The sequence below is a fragment of the Ischnura elegans genome, chromosome 8 (genome assembly GCF_921293095.1).
Source record: "Ischnura elegans chromosome 8, ioIscEleg1.1, whole genome shotgun sequence".
Taxonomy (NCBI): domain Eukaryota; kingdom Metazoa; phylum Arthropoda; class Insecta; order Odonata; family Coenagrionidae; genus Ischnura; species Ischnura elegans.
The window spans coordinates 81,745,497-81,765,353 of record NC_060253.1 but is presented as its reverse complement, the minus strand read 5'-3'; the positions used below and the strand labels follow the sequence as shown (position 1 = coordinate 81,765,353).

Genomic DNA, 19,857 nt, shown 5'->3' with positions numbered 1-19,857 from the left:
TTTTGTTAACAAGACGGCGTATGATTATTGTGGCGAGAGTTATGTGTTTGTAGTTAGTGAAATTAGAGCGGAATGTGAAATTGGGAATGATTGCAAGTTGAATATTCATTCTAGTGTTCGGTCTTTCAGTTCTTTTAAAAACAGAGATATCTCATTGAATAGTACCAGCTTGAAGTATCCGTCAAGGAGGTCACATCTACTTCCTTGTCAACTTTCCATGCATTCAAGTTTGTGTTTTGGGAACACTTGTTGCTGCCATTATATGCGTTTTAAAACTTAACTTTCGGCTAAGTGGCTATCAAATTCAATATGGTGAAGTTGTACGCGCTCAGTGTCCTTTTCAAAGGGCCACATAGTGCTTCAGAGCTGAAAACAGCTTATGATTTAACCAGTTTCAATTATTTCCAAAGAAGTACGGTGCAGCAGTTTATGGCTGTTTTTTGTAAAACAATTGTTGAAAGAACATTTCCAGCGTCAAGGCAATCTGTGAAGGAGTCCGGTGAGCATGTCATGTTTGGACGTTTAGCTAGAAATTATTTTTTGTCCAGTGGTTATAACCATATTATTTGCGTTATATAATTTTAGTTTGTCCATCTTTACATTTTGAAATTGATAGCCGTTTTATATTGCAGATTATTTATGTCACGTCTACGTGAGGAGTGATTCTCTAGCTGGTGTATTGATATCGGATCACGAATATCCCACAAGAGTAGCCCATACTTTGTTAACAAAGGTAGGAATATTCTTGTTGATCTAGTGGTTAAAATTTTAATTTGATCTAATGCTTTAGAGAATTTATAGCTCATGCCATTGAATGTGTCAACATTACCCAAGTAACATTGACCGTTGGGCCTCGGTTGGGGAACCGTAGTCACGGTTGGCTCATTGTGGGTGGATATGCCTACCAAATTCCGCTGTTGGCCCAACGCAGATATTGTTCGTCGGCCCAACGAAACAGTTTATGCTGTTGGCCCAACGGAAATCCCCAACGATGGCCCTACGAAATGGATTATCATTGGGCCACCGTTGGGACAGCATACCATTATAGTACGATTGCATACGTTGCAGGATACGGTTCACATGGTTCCCTAGCAACCTAACAACCAAAACTTGTTTGGTTGTTAGGGATTGCTTTTATATGTTAATCATTCACTATGTCTTTGTGATAGCAGTTAAATAAAATAAGTCGAGTGCTTCTAACAAAAATAAGTCATTGACCTCATTTGGTAAGTCTTACAAAACTGGCATTCCTAAAATCATGTTACCTTAAACAGATAGTTTCGTGGAGTTTTAAACTTTTCATCATTACTTTAGATAGATCCATATGTATATTTTTTTCAGATTGTGGCATATCTAGTATCAGTGGAAGTTTTAATGAAAACAGTGTTTCAATGGACAAAGTGAGTGATTTAGACCTCTCTGAAGAGAATGAGATTGAATTTATATGAGTAAACCTAAATAACATCTGCACAGTTATTATTTTATGGAAAATACATAAACTATTATACTCAATCAGGGTTTCTGTGACTCCTATTAATATCCCTAAATCTTGCACTTATTGTTAGCCATATTCTATACATATCCTTTTCTCCAAAATGGCATCAAATTCCATTTTGCTTTGTTTATTTCTTTCATTATCTATCCAAATCTGCATGTAGAGGTCTCATCTCTCTGGTATCTTAAATAAACATTGCTCATATGCATTTGATTTATCAAATTTTACTTTTCCTTCCCATATAATTTGTTGAAGTACCTATCCCCAGTCGAACTTGAATTTTATTTCATTTGCTTCTTTAATTTTCCAGGTAAAATCATATTCCATATTGCGATTCCTGTATCTTTCATTGTGTAGTGATTGCCAAAGTCGTATTCAATTATCAGTCCATCATTCTAAGCTATCATTGGTTTCATTGATTTTAGTTTCTTTTAGCATGTGAGGACGTTAACCCTATACAGAACCCATGCCCTGAAAGTCCTCTATGGTATATCGCCTTGTCTGGCCAGTCAGGTGAACTTTGCAGAGCTTGAGTGTCCTTTTTGATGTACACCAATGATAGACATCTACATTTGGTTCATGGGAAATCATTAGGTTTGCTGTATGTATACCAGATATAGGCGTCTACATTTGGATTGAATTTGGTATAATGCTAACTTTGTACTCTCAGTAGAGATGTATATCTTATGTAGCTTTTTATAGAAGTTTGCACAAGTGTTTTAAGCATGTTGATATGATATTTATAATAAATATTTCCATCAGAAAATTTCTTATTAATTACATTTTGTTACTGATAGTTGTAAGAAATTTTCTTATGGAAAAATTTTATAAGAAATTTTCTTATAAGAGCATTATTGGACATATTTCTTATAAAATTTCTTATAAGAAATATGTCCAATTTCTGATAAGAAATTTTCTTATAATAATTTTCCAATAGGGGGGGGGTTTAGGCGCAAGTAATACTTAGGAGTGTGGGAGTATTGCATACCCGCCAGGGAAAGTAGGAGTTGCGGGGTCGTCCTCCAGGAAAGTTTTAAGAATAATGGTTCAAAATCGCGAGTTTTACGGCTTTCTGTGGGATATTTGATTAATCCTAACACTATGCTATAAGTAATATAGCATTGTGTTAGGATTAATTAATTTATAACTGATCCAATTAAGTAAAATGGACCTAACTTAAAAATTTCGTTACCGAAGACCAGAGAATAGGAATTGTGAAGGCAATTGAATCAAATAACTCAGGGGTGTACATCTTGCAGTGTGACAAGGAGGATTTCTTTGAATTACCTCTTAGAAGTGGTACCATTGGTATATTTGTAGTAAAAAAATTAGTACCTGGATACAAATTGCAGTCCACCCAGATTTTATCTAAGTGTGTTTTGTTGCCCTACAAAGAAGATGGACAGTTTTTGTGTGTGCCATATTGTAATATGGAAAGGTGCTGTTGAAATTTTCCTAATTTTGTCCAAATAAAAATTGTCCTAATTCGTGAAAATAAAAGTTGGGGATCTTCTGAACTGATATTGATTTTTTGTTTTCCACTTTTAACCACTGTAACCTTACTTTGTCCAATAGCATTGATTGTTTATGTATTTAATTTCATTTTGATTTATAGGGAGTTAAAGGTAAAGATTCTATCTACCGGTATCGTATCAAGTGAGAAGGTAAATTAATTTAACTTTCATTCTATAAAAATGAGAAATGCCAGTAAAATATAGCTTTTGTTGGGAAACGGATGGCAGAATGTAAAAGGGCCAACGGTATATCTTTGGAGATTTGTTGGCCTTGGGTTGGGAATACGAAGGCCCAACTGTAATGCTCTGTTGGCCCATCGTTGGGGAATCGTTGGTTGGGATACGGTTGGCGAGGTGGCCAAATCATACCATGGGCCAACCGCTGTGTCCCACCATCTGCCAACAGAGGGCCAACCAAAAATGTTACTTGGGTATGATTAAGATGTTTTTTTAATACTTGATTTACCTGCTTATTGATTGTTTATACATTGTCATTTTATAAATCATTGCCTTTCCTTTAATTTTAATAATTATGTAATTATGATACATTCATGTGGTGTGTTTTCATGGACCTATTGGAAATTTCTTACGAGTCTTACAGAATCCTTATAGGATTTTATATAAAATTCTATAAGAATTTTTAAAAATTGTACAAGAATATTTTAATACAAAATTCTAAATTCCCTTACCTTTAATTTAAATAATTATGTAATTATGATACATTCATGTGGAGTGTTTTCTTGAGCTTACAATGGTGCACAACTGTAGTGAGAACATGAACAGAATGTAATGAAGCAGTGGACTTTGCTAGATGTTATTTCTATTACTTGGCGGTCCAAGTGTATCAGCATATGAATGTAGAATGTTGATATCTTAGCTTTTTGTCTATTTTTAGAATTTTTGTACTAGTCACTTTGATTTTTTTTATCCGGGTATGTATATTTTGGCAAAATATTAGCTACAATTTAAAACTAAATATGTGATTACTCTGTAAAGCTTGAATCGACCCCTACTTGAGTAATAGTTTGCAATCTCCTTGCGTTTGGATTAGATAGGCTACGTTCATAAATTACTTGAGGTAGTTTTGGTGATTTTTGGACCCCTCCTTGGTGAGATATCATGATATTTGGCTGGACCCTCTATCCCCTTCTTCTAATCTCACCTGAGATTGGTCAAAATGTGTATTTTCAGGATAAATACATTTATACTCAATTGCATTGGGTTTTTTATTGATAGTTTAATTCTTGTTATTAAAGATTAGTTAAGACTATACCCTTTTTCCGAACTGACGGCAGCTGGTTGAAAAATAGCAAGTAGCCAATCAGAAGCGCTGCCCCTTCCACCTCTCTGTTCCCGTCCATCCCCTTTCCTTTTCCCCTCCGCTCCTTTCCATCTGGCTGGCCAGCGTTACCAGCCCTTGGAAATAACTATACTTTCGGGGGCGGCAGACAAACGCTGTGCAACCTCCACAGATTCGGTTTGGCAACAATGCTAGCTGGAGAGCGATCTGCACTGCACGGAGTTCGGGGGGAGACTGCGGGCTCCTACAAACTTTCTCCTGTCGCTCTTCTGTGTTGGCTAGAAGAGTGGGTGGGTTCTGAGTACGCTCAAAGTCAGCCGCCGTCAGTTCGGAAAAAGGATATAGTAACATTAAAAAGAAGAACTTTGTGCTTTCACATTAATATTTATTCACGACCATGGCTTCATGCTGGGTGGAATTTTTAAGCAATGCAGTAGAAGTTGAGGCAATCTTTTTATCGCCTTCTGTATCAACTTTCTTTGCGCTGATTGTCATTAGAACGAGTCGATGAATGGCTGCAAGAACAAGCACCTGCTGTGGAGGAATATTTTTTGGAGTCTCAACTTGTCAGAGAAGAATCTTGCATCCTAAAAAGCAGGCTCCAAGGTTAAGGATGGTCTGAAGGACCTTTTTCTGATTGCTGAACTGTATTCGGCCATAAGCAATGCTTGGTTTTTCAAGAATACTTGTCATTTTTCCAGCCATTGGTGCACTCGCTCTCCTTAGAAGTGTACACATCGGTGAAAAATTTTGCAGTTATGTTCTGCTATGTTAATGCTTAAAAGAAGTTGGAAGTCTGCGGTATGCTTGTAGGCCTTGAAAACCTGATGAAACTTGATGATGTTGACCTACAGGGAAAGACTAAAGCAGAGTTGAAGAGACTTGAAGAACTTGATCACTCTTCTGTTCATATGCAATCCTTTTGACTTAACGGACAGAGGCAAATTTTTGCTGCCATTACTTACATTTTTGTCAATTCTGATCTCAATAACAGTAATATTACAAAAGCTTTGTGCTCCAGCAACCAAGTGTGCGTAGAGGGGAAACAAGGGCTCAGGGGAGGCTCCTGGGGTTACACTCCTTATGGCCAGGTCTGTAAGTCTGAGACTTTTCACCCAGCCCTTGGGAGGGAAGGACAGTGGAAGGAAAAAAGATAGGAGGTGCCGCAGCAATGAAAGCCCGACGACACCTCCAAGGAAAGGATAGGGATGGAAGAAGTAGGACAGGGAAATCCCAATACCGTCATTAGGGTGACGTGGGCCACTACTAGCTAGAAACCATAATTTAATGTTTCTACATAAAGGAAAGAATTTCCCAAGGAAAAGAAAAATCCTACAATTTTCCTTTGATAAGTGATATGAGCTTACCATAGGCATCCTTGTCCCTAAGTCATGGTTATGCTTACATTAAAAATGATCTCTCTACATCCAATTTTTGTGACCATACATATGGCTCAATAAGGAATAAGTCTGTGTTTTATAGACTTGGAAAAGGCTTTCGATAGGGTAAATTGGAAGAAACTGATGGAAATTATGAAGATGAAGAAAGTAGACTGGAAGGAAAGAAGACTAATAAGTGCATTGTATTTGGGACAAAAGGCAGCAGTGAAAGTGAATGAAAACATGACTGAATGGATGGAGCTTGGTAGAGGGTACCTAGGTAGATTTCCAGGTTCCGTCCACATTGTCATTTTTATGGCAACATTACACCTACTTTGCTGCACAGTAGGTGAAACGTTGCCATCATAATGACAACACAGACGCTACCCGGAAATCTGCGCAACTGTGAACCTTAACTCCGCCGAAACATACATTAGAAGTTTACACAGATTTCTTGAATTCTATTTTTCAGGTGCTGGATGATTTCACGATGCAGGTGGCACCCTCACTCTGGCCCACGGCCACTGACTCGACTGTCTCCTTCCCGCAGCTCAACAGTTACCTGACCAAATACCAGAATCCCCGGGAAGCAGATCCCATGACAAAGATACAAGAGGACTTGGATGAAACTAAAATTATCCTGGTTGGTGTTAGCATTCACAGAAATGTAGATTTTTGGCATTCTTGTAGTTATCCTTGAGGATAATCGTTAACCTGTTTCATATTGTGAGGAGTGCTTTGCTTAAATTCATTATGCGGTTCTTGTAGAAAGGGAAAAAGGTGCCCCTGGGCAGATCGTGCATTTACTCATTAAGTTTGTTTTGTGTTTGTGGTGTGCATGTGTAATGAGATCGATTGTGCGTACATTTGCTGCCAATCACAGGCCTGGCCATAACCTCCTCAAGGATGCATTGTCATGAAAGTGTCATCAATTTCATTCACCCATACAAATAGGAGGCCATCGGTGCAGGGCTAAGCTATTAATTCAATGCTAGTTTTTACGAGGGTTGTACTAAAAGTAAGGTTCCCAATGAGCTACAATGTTGAGCAAAGGTGCTAGGCTAAATCCCACAACAGTGCCGTGCGCAGTGGTTCCCCTACTCTCGAGTCCGCTAGTCCGCGATTCACTGTGTCGCTCATTATTGGCTTAGCAGCCGTCAACAATGAAAGTGATGATCGAGCAGTAATCCGATTTTTCCTCGCAAGGAAGTTACCGCCATTGGAGATTCATTAGCAACTGACTGAACTTTATAGTGAAGAGTGCATGTCCGTTCAGCATGTCCGCAAATGTTGCAGGGCTTTTGCTGAGGGTCGCACGGAAGTTCACAATGAAGAACGGAGTGGAAGACCGCCGGTTTTGATTGTCCAGAAGATCAACAGTGAGCTGCTTAAAGATCGAAGGGTCACTATTTGTGAACTTGTTGAACGCATTCCTGAAGCTTCCCATGGCACAATTGAAAGAACTTTAACAGAAACGTTGGGTTATCGCAAGATGTGTGCTTGCTGGGTCCCCCGGATGCTGACAGACGGACACATGGAGCAACGCCTTGACTGTGCTCACAAATTTCTTCAACAATTGTAGGGGGGGGGGGCAACAAGGAGAATTTGTTGGTCTCTATCATCACCGGAGATGGCGTGGGTATTTCATTGTATCCCGGAAACAAAACTCTTAGGTGGCAAACACTTCAAGAGCGACGATGAAGTCCGAGCAGAGGTCACACACCACCTCAACGGGTTGGCGGGAGACTTCTTCAACTTGGGGATAGAAAAGCTGGAGCACTGTCTTTAAAAGTTTGTCGAAAAAAATGGAGACTACGTTGAAAAATAGGCAAAAGTGTAAGCTTTTCATTGATGTGAAAATTACCCTTTTCCCTACTAAAGACGTAAGTATACGCTTGGACTTTTCTTGACCCGGGAGACGAAAGCCGTATATTTCCGTCTGAGATTTTCCTGACCAAGAGAACGAAAGCCGTAATTAAACGTATTCTAGCTCTCCTCCTTTTATGACGGTCGCGGGTGTACGACGTCTTTGTTTCGGGACCCAAAAATGTGGGGTTTAGGCTTTACCTTTGGAATCCAGGAGCAGTTACCCTGACCCCTCATCTTTTATTACCGCTCTCAGCGGTAAGGGACCGCGGTCATGCAATTGTTTATCCAGTCAGTTTTCAAAATAAATATTTGTTGAATGAAAATTGTACTTTGTTTTTCCACGTATATTTATTTACACGCGACCGCAGTTTTGACGCACTGCATCATCATCTGGCGAGCTCCTCGCCTGATGATGGTGCAGAAACCGCGGTCGTGTGTAAATAAATATATGTGGAAAAACAAAGTACAATTTTCATTCATCATGAGCAACTTCCATAAAGTAACGCCTCAAACCATCAACTTAAATAAATATTTGTTCTTTTCTCAAGAAATATAAACTAAGAATTGAATTCTTTGTCTTTTGAGCTGCGTTTACAATTTTTAAACAAAATTCTACGACAAATATTAACTTATAATTCGAGTTCTGTATAAACATCAACATGGAAATTGTTGCTTAAATGCATTAATATTGACCTTAGAACTTCATTTAAAATTTCAAAATGCTCAGAAGAAAATGAGGAATTGAATTCAAAATCTGCAGTTTATGTGCAAGCGACAATTATCCATGTGCTAAATACATATTAGCAATGCATAAGTTGACCGCGAACAAATGCCGCAGGTATGGTCGTAAATCCAGAAAGGAGGGAGGACAACTACTCTCGGAGTCTGAGATAATGTGGAGTCCCAGCGGGGAGGGGTCGAAAAATGCTCCGTACCATGAGAAAGAAGAGTCTCTTGGGGCTTAGTACAGCAGTCATGCTTAGACGAATACTCCGCCGTCTCGAAAGGGTTAATATAAACAAATAAAGTTTTGTATTTGTAAAAAATATGGGAACCTTACTTTTGGTACAAACCTCGTACTATTGTATTGCTTGTACAGAGGTAGTTGGAAGAATTAGTTTCAGGTTCTTTAATTTCCAGAAATAAAGTTTCACTGACCATTTTGAAATCTTGAACTTTGAAATAGAGATATGGCTGTGAATTTTAGTCCTTTTATGGAGTGAAATTTTGTCTTTAATGGAAAAATTTCTTGATTCCTACCCATGGCAAGGATAATTTTGTATAGACATGGTGATTTTTATGGGTAATCCCCAATTATTATTCTAGGGACTCAATTTTTTTTAAATCCATGAATATGTTACTGCTAGGGATTGACAGGAACTGAAAATTGTTGGGTTAAATGTATGTTAGGGGCTCAAGTACTTGAAACCTGTGCTCCTCCTAAGAAGTTTGGGATACAGAGTCCTAATTGAACCCCTAAGAAATGAACTCTCCCCTCCGTAAATATTTTCTGTCTATGGCATCAACTCTTAAATGCTGATTTCGTTCAGCTGAACACAATGACTGAATTTGGAATTTGATAATGATGGGTGTCAGGGTGTTGTGCACTGTGTAGTGGTGGGGTGGGTATATTCATGTCTGGTCAGAAAAAAATTGAATCACTTGGAGAAGGTCGGGATCCACTGAAAATTTATGGGATGGTCCGGGAACTTTTTGCTGCATAGATATCGCACCAAAATGAGTATTCTTCCATTTCTCGGTATCTTGTACAAAAAAATGTTGCACCCCTCCCATAATCTCTATGTAGAAATGAAATTTTTCTCATCTCTCAATTTTTATTAAAAAAATATTTTTTTAAGATTTATACACAATGGTGTCTCCATTGAGATTTTGTGAGTGCCGTAGGATTTTTTTAAAAATATGGACTCATCAGTTTTTTGCCTATTTAGTATTGACAAACACATTCTGACATGACTTACGTTGCACTGTACTATTTTGCCAAGGAGTTGCATTACTCCATGCTTTTTTCTTGCATTCACTAATTTATTTATGTATTCTAATACATATTCGATTGTGTGTGTTGCTTTTATTCAGTGAGGGTATTTTTTCAAAAAACTCGTTGGATGCCACTTAGTTTTTTGAAACCGAAGTTGCATTTTCTCTTATCCCTTTGATTTTTTATGCTATTAAAATGATAATATGAATATCCCAACATATCTGAATCCCTATCTAAACTCTCATTGTGTAGTAAATCGATACAGGAATCACTGTTCTTGTTCAGCCAACGACTCTAGTTTTATGAGATATTATTAACATAAAAGTTTTTTCTTCTTCTCACTTCTTTTATGCGCTCCACTTTTGTAAACACGTTACATGGATGGGATGGTTGGATCGAATACTTCGGATCCAAATATCTGTGGATACAACATCCAAATAGCATAATTTTCAAAGAAACAAGCGCAGCATTAACCCCTCAAACATGTAGAGACGGATTGGAAACGCCAACTGCATATATCACGTAGCTCGCCGGCTTTGCTTTGAAGGCAACGACGTCACTGAAGCAAGATCTGACTTGTTCGTCCTTGACTCCCTCATTTGTAGCCTCATTGCTTGAAATGTAGAGGGAGCGCGCTTCTGCTGCCCACCCCTTCCTCATGCTGAGCGGTCGAGCACCTCATCGCACGTGATGTTAATGCTGTTTTAAATACTGTTTATTGTGTTGCTGATTGCTAGTTGCAATTTAATTTAATGATATACTGATAAAAATGTCTTTCATTGTGTAGAAACATTTCTATTGAGATAAGGAGAACCAATGTATGCCATGTTCGTGCTCTATGGCGTAGAATTATCGCAAGGAAGTGCTAAATCCACCTCACCACACTGAAGCATTTTTGGGTGAAACACAAGTCGGTATGCGATGAGAAAGTAACAAAATTTGGGGGAAGTGTGCGTGAGGAAAATTTGAATTCAGTCAATGGCAGTGGGGCAGCCAGGAATTTCTTTTTGGGGAGGTGGGTTCAAAACCTGGGAAAAAATTTAAAAAAAAACAGGATACAAAGTCGAGGGTTTCAAACTAATTTTAACACCCTTCATATCCAAAAAACTTCATTTTTCATAGAAATCTATTGTAAATTCGTGATTTTTCAATATATATTTTGTTTCCTTTTATGAAGGAAAGTAATTGTGTTTTTATATTTCGGGGGGTCTGGGCCACCCGGACTTCCCCCTCTCGCTTTGCCATTGGTCGTTGGTTTATCTGAAGATTTTTCCAATTTTCATGTCCAAACCCAAGCGTAACAGTTTAGGTCCTGAGCATGTAAAGATGTTTTTAAAAAACAACTTGAAAGCCTTTAAAAATGATTTTTAATTTATAAAAATAATAAAATGTGTAACAATATATATGGAACAAGTAAAGAGGGATGTGAAAGAGAAGAAATACGTAGGTGTGGAGAGATTAGCTGATAGGAGAACTGAGTGGAGAGCTGCGTCAAACCAATCCTAGGATTGTTGACCAGTGATGATGATGAAAATCTTAGTATTCCTTTGATTGTGTGTACTCAGAATAAACTTGAATAATTACTTCTTATAGTAGCAGGAATTTGAAAATGCATTTGGATCCGAAAATATCAGATCCGAAAGATCCAGCTCCGAAAATCAAGGATCCGATCCGAATCCGTCCATCCCTAATATAAACACTTCAAAGACGATGAAACTCTCTCACTAACCAAACCAGCATTCACTGAACTACTTAGGGTTTTGCGATCTGTGTGAGGAAAAATAGAGAATATTTGTGCTGTGGGTGTGCAACTTCCCCCCTCCAGTAATGCTTCCTTCCCTACTTCCCGTCCGTGGCAAGGAGTCTCACGGTAATAGATCCCCCTTAATAGTCAAAAACTGTTTGTAACTACATATACCCAAACATTGCAATCTGATATTTTTTCTCAATGAATGAATTGGGCTGTCCACTACCCAGGAACACCTGTGGGGATATCGGGTTTCACTATGGAAATGGATACTAAGGCCCCTTTCAGACGCAACGGCTTTTCGCCGGCCGCCGTCTACGGCACCGCGCCGTGAAATTCAGGCAGCTTTCAGACGAGACGACTTTCCGCCGGTCGCCGTTCACGGCGCGGCGCGCCGTTAAATACAGAGAACAGCACGGCAAGCAATCGGCACGGCCATCAGCGACATTTATTCAATAGTTCTTGAGTCGTTATCATGAATAGGAGCGAATTTTAAAATAATAATATAAATTATTATTTTAATTGTTTATCTATACTGCTGATATAAATTTTATCTATGCTGCTTATATATCAAATTTAGTTTAGGGAACCTCGATACAAATATGAAATCTGTAACTAGCCAATGAGTAACTCATTTGATAGGTTATTATTATTTAATTTCTTTTTAAAATTAATTATTTAAGCATTATTTTTCATAAAATTGTTTTTAGACAAAGGAAACATAAAATTTCATTACTAAAGAAAGATAATGTAATAGATCTGAACACTTTCATGTGAGCTGGGGAGTGCATCATAGTGATTTTTTCATTCAGTCCGATTTTAGAATTTTTTATTGTTTACTTCTCAAAAAATTATCTATCAGAAATTCTTCCCAGTACTTTCAAATAATTAAAAAAATCAAACAGGAAGAAAAAAAAACAAAGAATTTTGACAAAATACATAAAATATTGATAAAGTTGAAACCTTTCGCTGCATCCCAAATCCCAAAACACTATACCGCTTCTCTCACAGAATAAGACTGGTTTGACGGCGTAGAATTAAGTGATGTCGGAGAATGAATTGATCCTGCTAGAGGAGAAGAAACTGCTCGCAACTGCTGTATCCTCTCCAGAATGTTCAATACCTCGATTTGGTAGTTAACTGTTTCCGCATCCTTGAGGTTATGCATGCTTGGTAGAATTCCTTTAAAAAAGTTTAAATTACTTTATAGTTCAGACTCCTCTTTTCCTCAGGCTCCACTTTTATGTCCATGTAGGATTATAAAAAAAGGATCACCGAGTTACCTCGAGATATTTACACCACATATGCAACAAAACCTATAGAGAGTGATACCAAAAGGAGAAAGCCACCACCCGCGACGCCGAAATTAAGATCGATTTTTCGAACGTGCGGCACAGTTCGGAGCTTTCAGCTGTCCACGGGGAATACCGTGCTCGACGGACGTTGGAAAGTGAATTTTTCAGCAAGTTAATTACTACGTATAAGATATAATTTATTTAGTGCCACCTTCAACTTACATTTCATATAACCTAATTTCTTCGTTATAATTATCGATATTTATCGTCGATACGATACAAAGTGTAGGACTGTTTTTCGTCGAAATTTTGTGTTTATTTGGGATTATAAGAAAAGGATCACCGTGCTATCTCAAGATATTTACATTAAATTACATCAAACGTTTTAGAGTGTCCATCAAAAGAAATCAAATACGACAATTAGAATCAACTAAAAATAAAAATCAATGTTTTTACCGCGCGCGCAGTCCGCGGCAGCTCCCCGATCGTATGGAATGTCTAGACTCGGTGTAATTTACAATTGATATGTACATAAAGTCATATAGACTATTTTTGCGTACATCGTTAGTCTTATTATTTACTTAATAGAATACACATATTTTAGCCTTTTTTCTCTATTTCTCCATTTAAATAAATGATTAGCTCAAGATAGGTTGATAGTTGTTGGACATATCGCACACGTAATTGCATGACTTGGATTTGGTAGAAAAGCGTCAACGTCCACTATAAAATCTCCCATCTCGTTCAAAAACACAATTTAAAATATGGGAACGATGAAATATTATTCATGTCCGCATTTCTTCGCCGATCACGCTACTCTGAATTCTATAGAACTACGCGGCGGACGGCATAAGTCGACGCGTCTGAACAGTCCAATACACCACAGTGTTTATTTCATGCCGTGGACGGCGTACGCCGGGCCGGATTGAAATGGGAGCCGTGGATACCACGGCGGCCGTCCACGGCGTCGTGTCGTCCACGGCGTGATTCGACTCGTCTGAAGACACCCATTGCTAACTATGGTTATTTAAAGGCATTGTGCCGTGCCGTGGACGGCGGCCGGCGAAAAGCCGTCACGTCTGAAAGGGGCTTTAGGCTAGAGTGGATGAGGAAAAAAAATGGAATCTTATAAGATCCATAGTAGTTCCCCAAAATATACTGATTCATACATGGCCGCACTTGCTGTTGCCACCATGGTCTCTTCTCACGAGGGAGATTCACACGAACTCGTCATCTTATTTGGCCTAAGAGTGGGGTATGAGAGAGACAGAAGAGACCAGATCAGCACATGCTGGCCGCTTCATGATATAAGTGAGTGTTGTGGGGCCCGCTGACGCTCGGCTCGGGGCCCCCACAGTCCTCTGAATGGCAGTCCTCAACACTACTCCCTCATAGTGCTAATAGGGTTATGAACTATGCAGTTTATTAACGACAATCCAGAGGACTATGGGTACTACCTCCTGAGCTCGGGGCCCTCAGCAATCGCTGACCTGGACAGACCGCTGCTGGTTGATATTTCATCAAATGAGGATATGATGGTGCTCCTATCAAGACCAGAAGTACACGCAAATGCTTCCACGTTGAATGTTTAAACTGGAAAAAATTATATGGCCACGAGGGTGCTGCGACCACTCCCAGCGGGCTTCCCCCACTCTTTTCAATGCAGGTCCACAGAGGGATTTCTAATTTTAAAATGTAGAAAAAAAGGCAGGGTCTTATGTACAAATTTAATTGGAATGTTCATGTACAAATTGAGGTCAGAGGATCTCTTTAAACACAACATTGGAAGTAATTACACTATCCTCTGTTAAACGCACATGATGACTCATACTTGTATCAACAGGAGACTTGAATGTGGAATCTGCCGCATTTTGATAAAAGTTATGTAAAGAATGCGAGATATTGTTGCAAATGAACAAATGTATCAGTTTGTGTGTCGATAATGCCAGGAATATTGACCAGTTTTTTTTTTATTGTTTAAAAACCAATTTTAGGAAACAATAGCAATATTTTGGAAGTAAGATATGCCGTCGCATGTTCTCTGATAAATTCTGTGCATTTTGGTACCTCATTTGTAGAGTTTGGTTGCGTATAAGTTGAGAAAAAGGTATCTATACAGTAGAAATAATATAGAAGATGATCGATCGATCTTTTATATCAGTTATTAAATCAAATACGTTGGGCAATTACAATTTCACGCCTATCTAAATTGAGTCGATTGAGAAAATATAACCTACTAGCAGGCCATCCGGCTTTGCTCAGGAAGGATATTACTCAAAGAAGTGGGAAACTTGTGCCTTGGCACTCATGGTCGTACAGCAGGATTTTGTTTTCTCTGTGAGCGTGTCAAGAGGCGTGCCTACCTGGCAGATTGTCAAGCCGCAGAAGTTGTATGACATGATGCAAGCTAAAGTAGCACCACAGGTTTTGGGAGCATGAGATACAGAAGAGAGGTTTCAACTGGTATTGGAGGGAAAGAGTATTTTTACCTTCATTAGGAGTCGTTTGAAATGTATATTTGTGCATGCACAACATTAAAAGGTATTGTTTCAGCTCTGATTTAATTATGGAGACTCTTCCACTCTGTTGCTAGGCTCAAGGAAGAGCATGGGAATTCTTTTGTGCTAATAGGTTGCATAACTTCCTGGTGTTTTCTTGCATGCAGTTATTCATTTGTGCATTTGAAAAACTTGGGGACATTGTATGCTTGAATGAAAATACATGTGTATTAAATTTCATTATGTACGAAGTTTGAATGCCAAAGGCAGCGCTGTGGTATTTTTTTTTAATACTTCCCTCTTGTTTCTCCCACTGACATGATAAAGAATTCTTGTGGGTACCATCACACTTTCCCTGGCCAGTACACATGGCATTAGTCAATTTCCAATTACCGTTGCCAATTTCACCGGCCAATACAAATGGCATTAGTCCTCTATAGTATTACATGGGACTAAGCATTCACCATGAATATGTTTCTTTTGAAGGGAATGCATTGTGTTAGTTTGGGACCACTTGCACTGTGTCTTGTTTCCTTGTCTCATGCTCAATCTCTCTTGCAGCACAATACGATTGAGGCTGTGCTGGAGCGTGGGGAGAAGCTTGACGACTTGGTGGCCAAGTCAGAGGGATTGAGCCTCCAGTCCAAAGCTTTCTACAAGACAGCTCGCAAGACCAACAGCTGTTGTAGTTTAGGATAGTGGAGAGATGTCGTGGTGAGCACGTCCTGTGGTCGACAATGGTCTTGGAGGCAGGCATCGTCATCCAGCTGCCTATGCTATGTTTATTGTCATTGATCAATGGATGTTGGAGGTATTTGAATTTTCTCCACCTCATATTGGCTCGATGTATGCCAGCAAAGTGTGATGCTCCATTGTCTTCTCATTATAATCATTGTAACCAGAGCATTGGGCAACCATATTCCCCCATGGATGAATTTAACGGTAGATAAGAAAAAAATCATAAATCTTCATGTGGCATTGCTTGAAACATGCGCTTTTGGTGGAGATGTAATGAATGTTTTTGTGTTGACTATCCAAAAATTGTGTGTCCATTCTGTGTGATGATGGGCTACAGATGTAAAATAATGTGTAATGTAAACATAAAAGTTCAAAGGCTCTTAATCTGTATTTGTAGCCTTGATGTGGCTCTGTAAATACACACACAATTAGGAGTCAATGTGAGATCTCTGTAGTATATCTGTGTATGTATTTAATATTTAGTATGTTGATTTCACCACCCGTGCATACATATGTGGACTTGCTCTGCTATTTGACTATGTTACCAATGTGCAACCTTGAGCAAGTTATCTACTTATGTTATGGAGTGAGTGATCGTGTGTAAAATCTTTGTTATGTGTTGACTTTATGTTTCAAATTTTGTCATGAATATTCTACTCGCGTACTAGTTCAAATAATGGCGCGTAATATTTTTTTTCTGAAGGGAACACTTGGGTAAATTTCATGGCATATTGTTGTTTTATTTCTCTTCAAAACAAAGTACATATTTCATTCTCAATAAAAGAGCACCAGCAAGAAGCAAGAGTTGCATCTATGTTGGCCACTCTTATATCTCTTAAGTATGCATTATTTATTGTTTGAAGAATGTTTTGGGGAAATGAGCTTAATACTTGGCGGTCTAAAATATTGTATTGACCAGGGTTAGTGTGTGACAATTTTTATGACTCTTTGAAATGGATACAAAGATAATGGATATGACCTGATTTTTAATATCCTTCTTGGAAATGTATAGAGAGTGGGAATTGCTCTCAATTGGAGGTAAAAGGCTATAATAATCTTTTTGCAAAATCTGTGATATGTATGAGGTGTTCATGTTTTGGCCAGTTGCATTATTGGCATATGGAAACTCCTGCTTCAAACCAAGGGGGGGAATCCTTTGATTTCCTTGTTTCGCTTTGAGCAAGGTGGAGGTATCTATTGAAACAAGTTAGTGGGGTCACCTGTGTAAGTCTCAGGCTTTTATAAATTTCTGGTTATTTAGTATTTGTTTTCCAAAATTAAGTTTCTCGTTTTCTCTCCTTTGAATACAAGTGCAGTTGGGTGTTGATCACCTAAGTTACATGTCACAATATCTAAATCACTTGGTACTGCGTAATTACTCATAAATACATAATGAAGTGTTCAAGCGGTAAGCTTTACATCTTCTGTGAAACTATTGACACAGTGGGTGATTGATTCTTGAGTTCCTCATGTGGCAACAGCCACTCTGCTTTCATAAACAGAGGTCATATATAAATTTCAGTTCACTTCATTTATAGGTTTCACGGGTATGTACCAGCAACTTTAAGGCAGTTCATTCTAGAGATGTATGCTTAATTGCGTCCTAGTGAGATATCCTATGTAGCTCAGAGATTTAAAAAATAGGTCAGTTATGGTTTAGTTTCTTGAAATCATGGAAAGAATAGGGCTGAGAAAGTTATTAATCCTACGCCTTACCTTCTAAAACATTTCCTGAAGATGGATACTGGAGGATAGATTGGATTTTTAGTAAAACTGCTTTGTGTAAGTTCAAGGGATTTTGGTATAGTTAAAATGAGTGATAATTTGCTCTGTGTTGCACAAGTTTTTGAACTGTACCATAATTTACTGTATTATACACACCCTCTACGTGACGCTCAAATTTTTATGAGCAGAATATGAGAATTTTCATGCTTCCGTGCAGTGGCGTAGCCAGGGGGGGTCTGGACCCCCCCCCCCAAATATAAAAACACAATTATATTCCTTCATAAAAAAATATTGAAAAATCATGAATTTAAAAAGGTTTCTTTGACGAATGAAGTTCTCTCGATTATGAAAAGTGTTAAAATTAGTTTAAAACCTTCTACTTAGTGGCCTGTTTTTCAAAAATGTTCACCCCTGGTTTTGGACCCCCCCTTCTGCCGAACAAAATTCCTGGCTACGCCACTGCTTCCATGTATAATATGAATCTTATTTTGAGAGAGCAGCTTTTGCCAATGAATTTATCATCCACTGTCCAGTTCCCTGAAAAAAATCAACCAACTAGGAAGGACCTAAGCACGTGCAAGCTAGTTCTATCACTTGCATAAGTCTTTTCCATCTCCTCCTGCTGGTATGTTCATGTCTTAGGAAGAATTTGCTTTATATCCATTCATAAAATCTATCCCATACAAAATAAGTTGCCCTTCACATGATTATTGTTTAGTAGGAAAATTTCACTCCTCCTTCTTCTTAGGCGTAGAATATATGGTCAGAAAACTCGTAAGTCACAAGTAAAGCAGTTTCCTTGGAATATAGCCAATTTGTTACTTTTGATCATCAGGTGAAGGAATCAAATTTTTAGATGCGTTCTTTTTAATATTGTGTCACAAACTCTAGTGCTTATGCTCTTTAATTTGTAACACATGTAAGTAAGTACATTATACAATGGTGAGCTTCACATATAGCATAGGCAAGTTGTCCATTGCATCAAGCCTCAATTTCAAACTGATTAGAATTGTGGAATATGAGCTAATATATTTTTGGTTTAATTTTTTTGGTGTATGAACACTAGAACAGGTAATTAATTACCCTTTTTCATTATGTGATTTACCAAGAGTGGAAATCTCAAGATGTTTTATTGTTTATAGGTAACGCTCTCAGGTTATTCCCCTGATTTTTCCTAAATGAGTGTGTGGCACTGAGATCACTTAGGGTGTTTCTTGTTTTGCACTAAGCTGCATGTAAGGGAACTCAGTGAATGGAGTTGAGCTGTGGACATCGGGCAACTACCACTCCCCCCTGCCTCTCGGGAATGAATCCTGTTTGGCTATTTGGATCAAGTCAGTATTGACTCTCTCTTCCTACTCATGTGTGAGCTTCCCTTCAATGTAATGTACAGTGAATTCAAGTATTAACAGTTTGTAACCAGAAAGGTGGCACTTGAAGTGTAATGACTGGCTTCATGAAAGGCTACATAAGAATATTATTTTTACTGAATTATGTTCAGCTTTTTCTCAGGTTTCCTGAATTTGATTTAGTGAGAAAATTGCACATGCTACATGTGCTATTCATCTTCCTAATTTAGATTCTTGTTTTAATAGTGGATGATGATAACAAAGATTGAACGAGACCCAACGTAAAAATCCTAGCTCATAATGCAAATATAGACAAATGCTATGTCAGAGGACATTGTGAAGAAAGGAAAGATCTGGTAAGGAACTGAAGTTGTAATATTGTCAAGTTTTGGGGAAAATATTTCCTATCCAATGCATATATCTCAAGTGTCTTCATTTGCTGAATAATGTCTGCAGTGCAGAAATGCATCAGGATGTGCAAGCACAAGCTAGCAGTTATGTCCCAAGTGTCATCCCATGAAATTGACCACAATGCAATTATTGCTGTTGAAGGAGGCATTGGTGAGCGTCTCCCCTTGTGCATCTTGCATAGAGTCCACTGATAAGTTTCAGGGGAGTTGCTGATTTGATGGGAGGGGACCACCTTCACACTATTGCAGCATTAAATGAGTATTTTTTGGTGTATCAATTATCAAGGGAGCAAAATGGTCAGGAAAAGAATGTTCTCTCGAAGATCAACCAGTTTCAAACTTTCAACAACTGTGCAATGCTATACTATGGAAGTATTTTTGATGAAGAAACATAAAGTTATTTGCAATTTTATCTTAAATGGCTAATGTAGTAGCTCTTAGTCTCTTCTTTAGTATTGGCAAAAACTTCATCTGGCAAAAATGTAGTTTGTGTGCGATTAATGGTGAAGCCCCAGCATTTAAACCTTATTGTATGCACTCAA

At 38.3% G+C, this 19,857-nt stretch overlaps 1 protein-coding gene across 1 annotated transcript; it reads left to right on the top strand.

Annotated features, from left to right (window-relative positions):
* The first annotated feature begins 22 nt into the window (after positions 1-22).
* On the top strand, positions 23-16,670 carry LOC124163295 (synaptobrevin homolog YKT6). Its single transcript, XM_046540097.1, has 4 exons — positions 23-499; positions 633-733; positions 6,161-6,331; positions 15,655-16,670. Exons 1-4 carry the CDS (start codon positions 310-312, stop codon positions 15,790-15,792), a joined length of 600 nt encoding a protein of 199 aa, XP_046396053.1. The 5' UTR covers positions 23-309; the 3' UTR covers positions 15,793-16,670.
* The last annotated feature ends 3,187 nt before the right edge of the window (positions 16,671-19,857 follow it).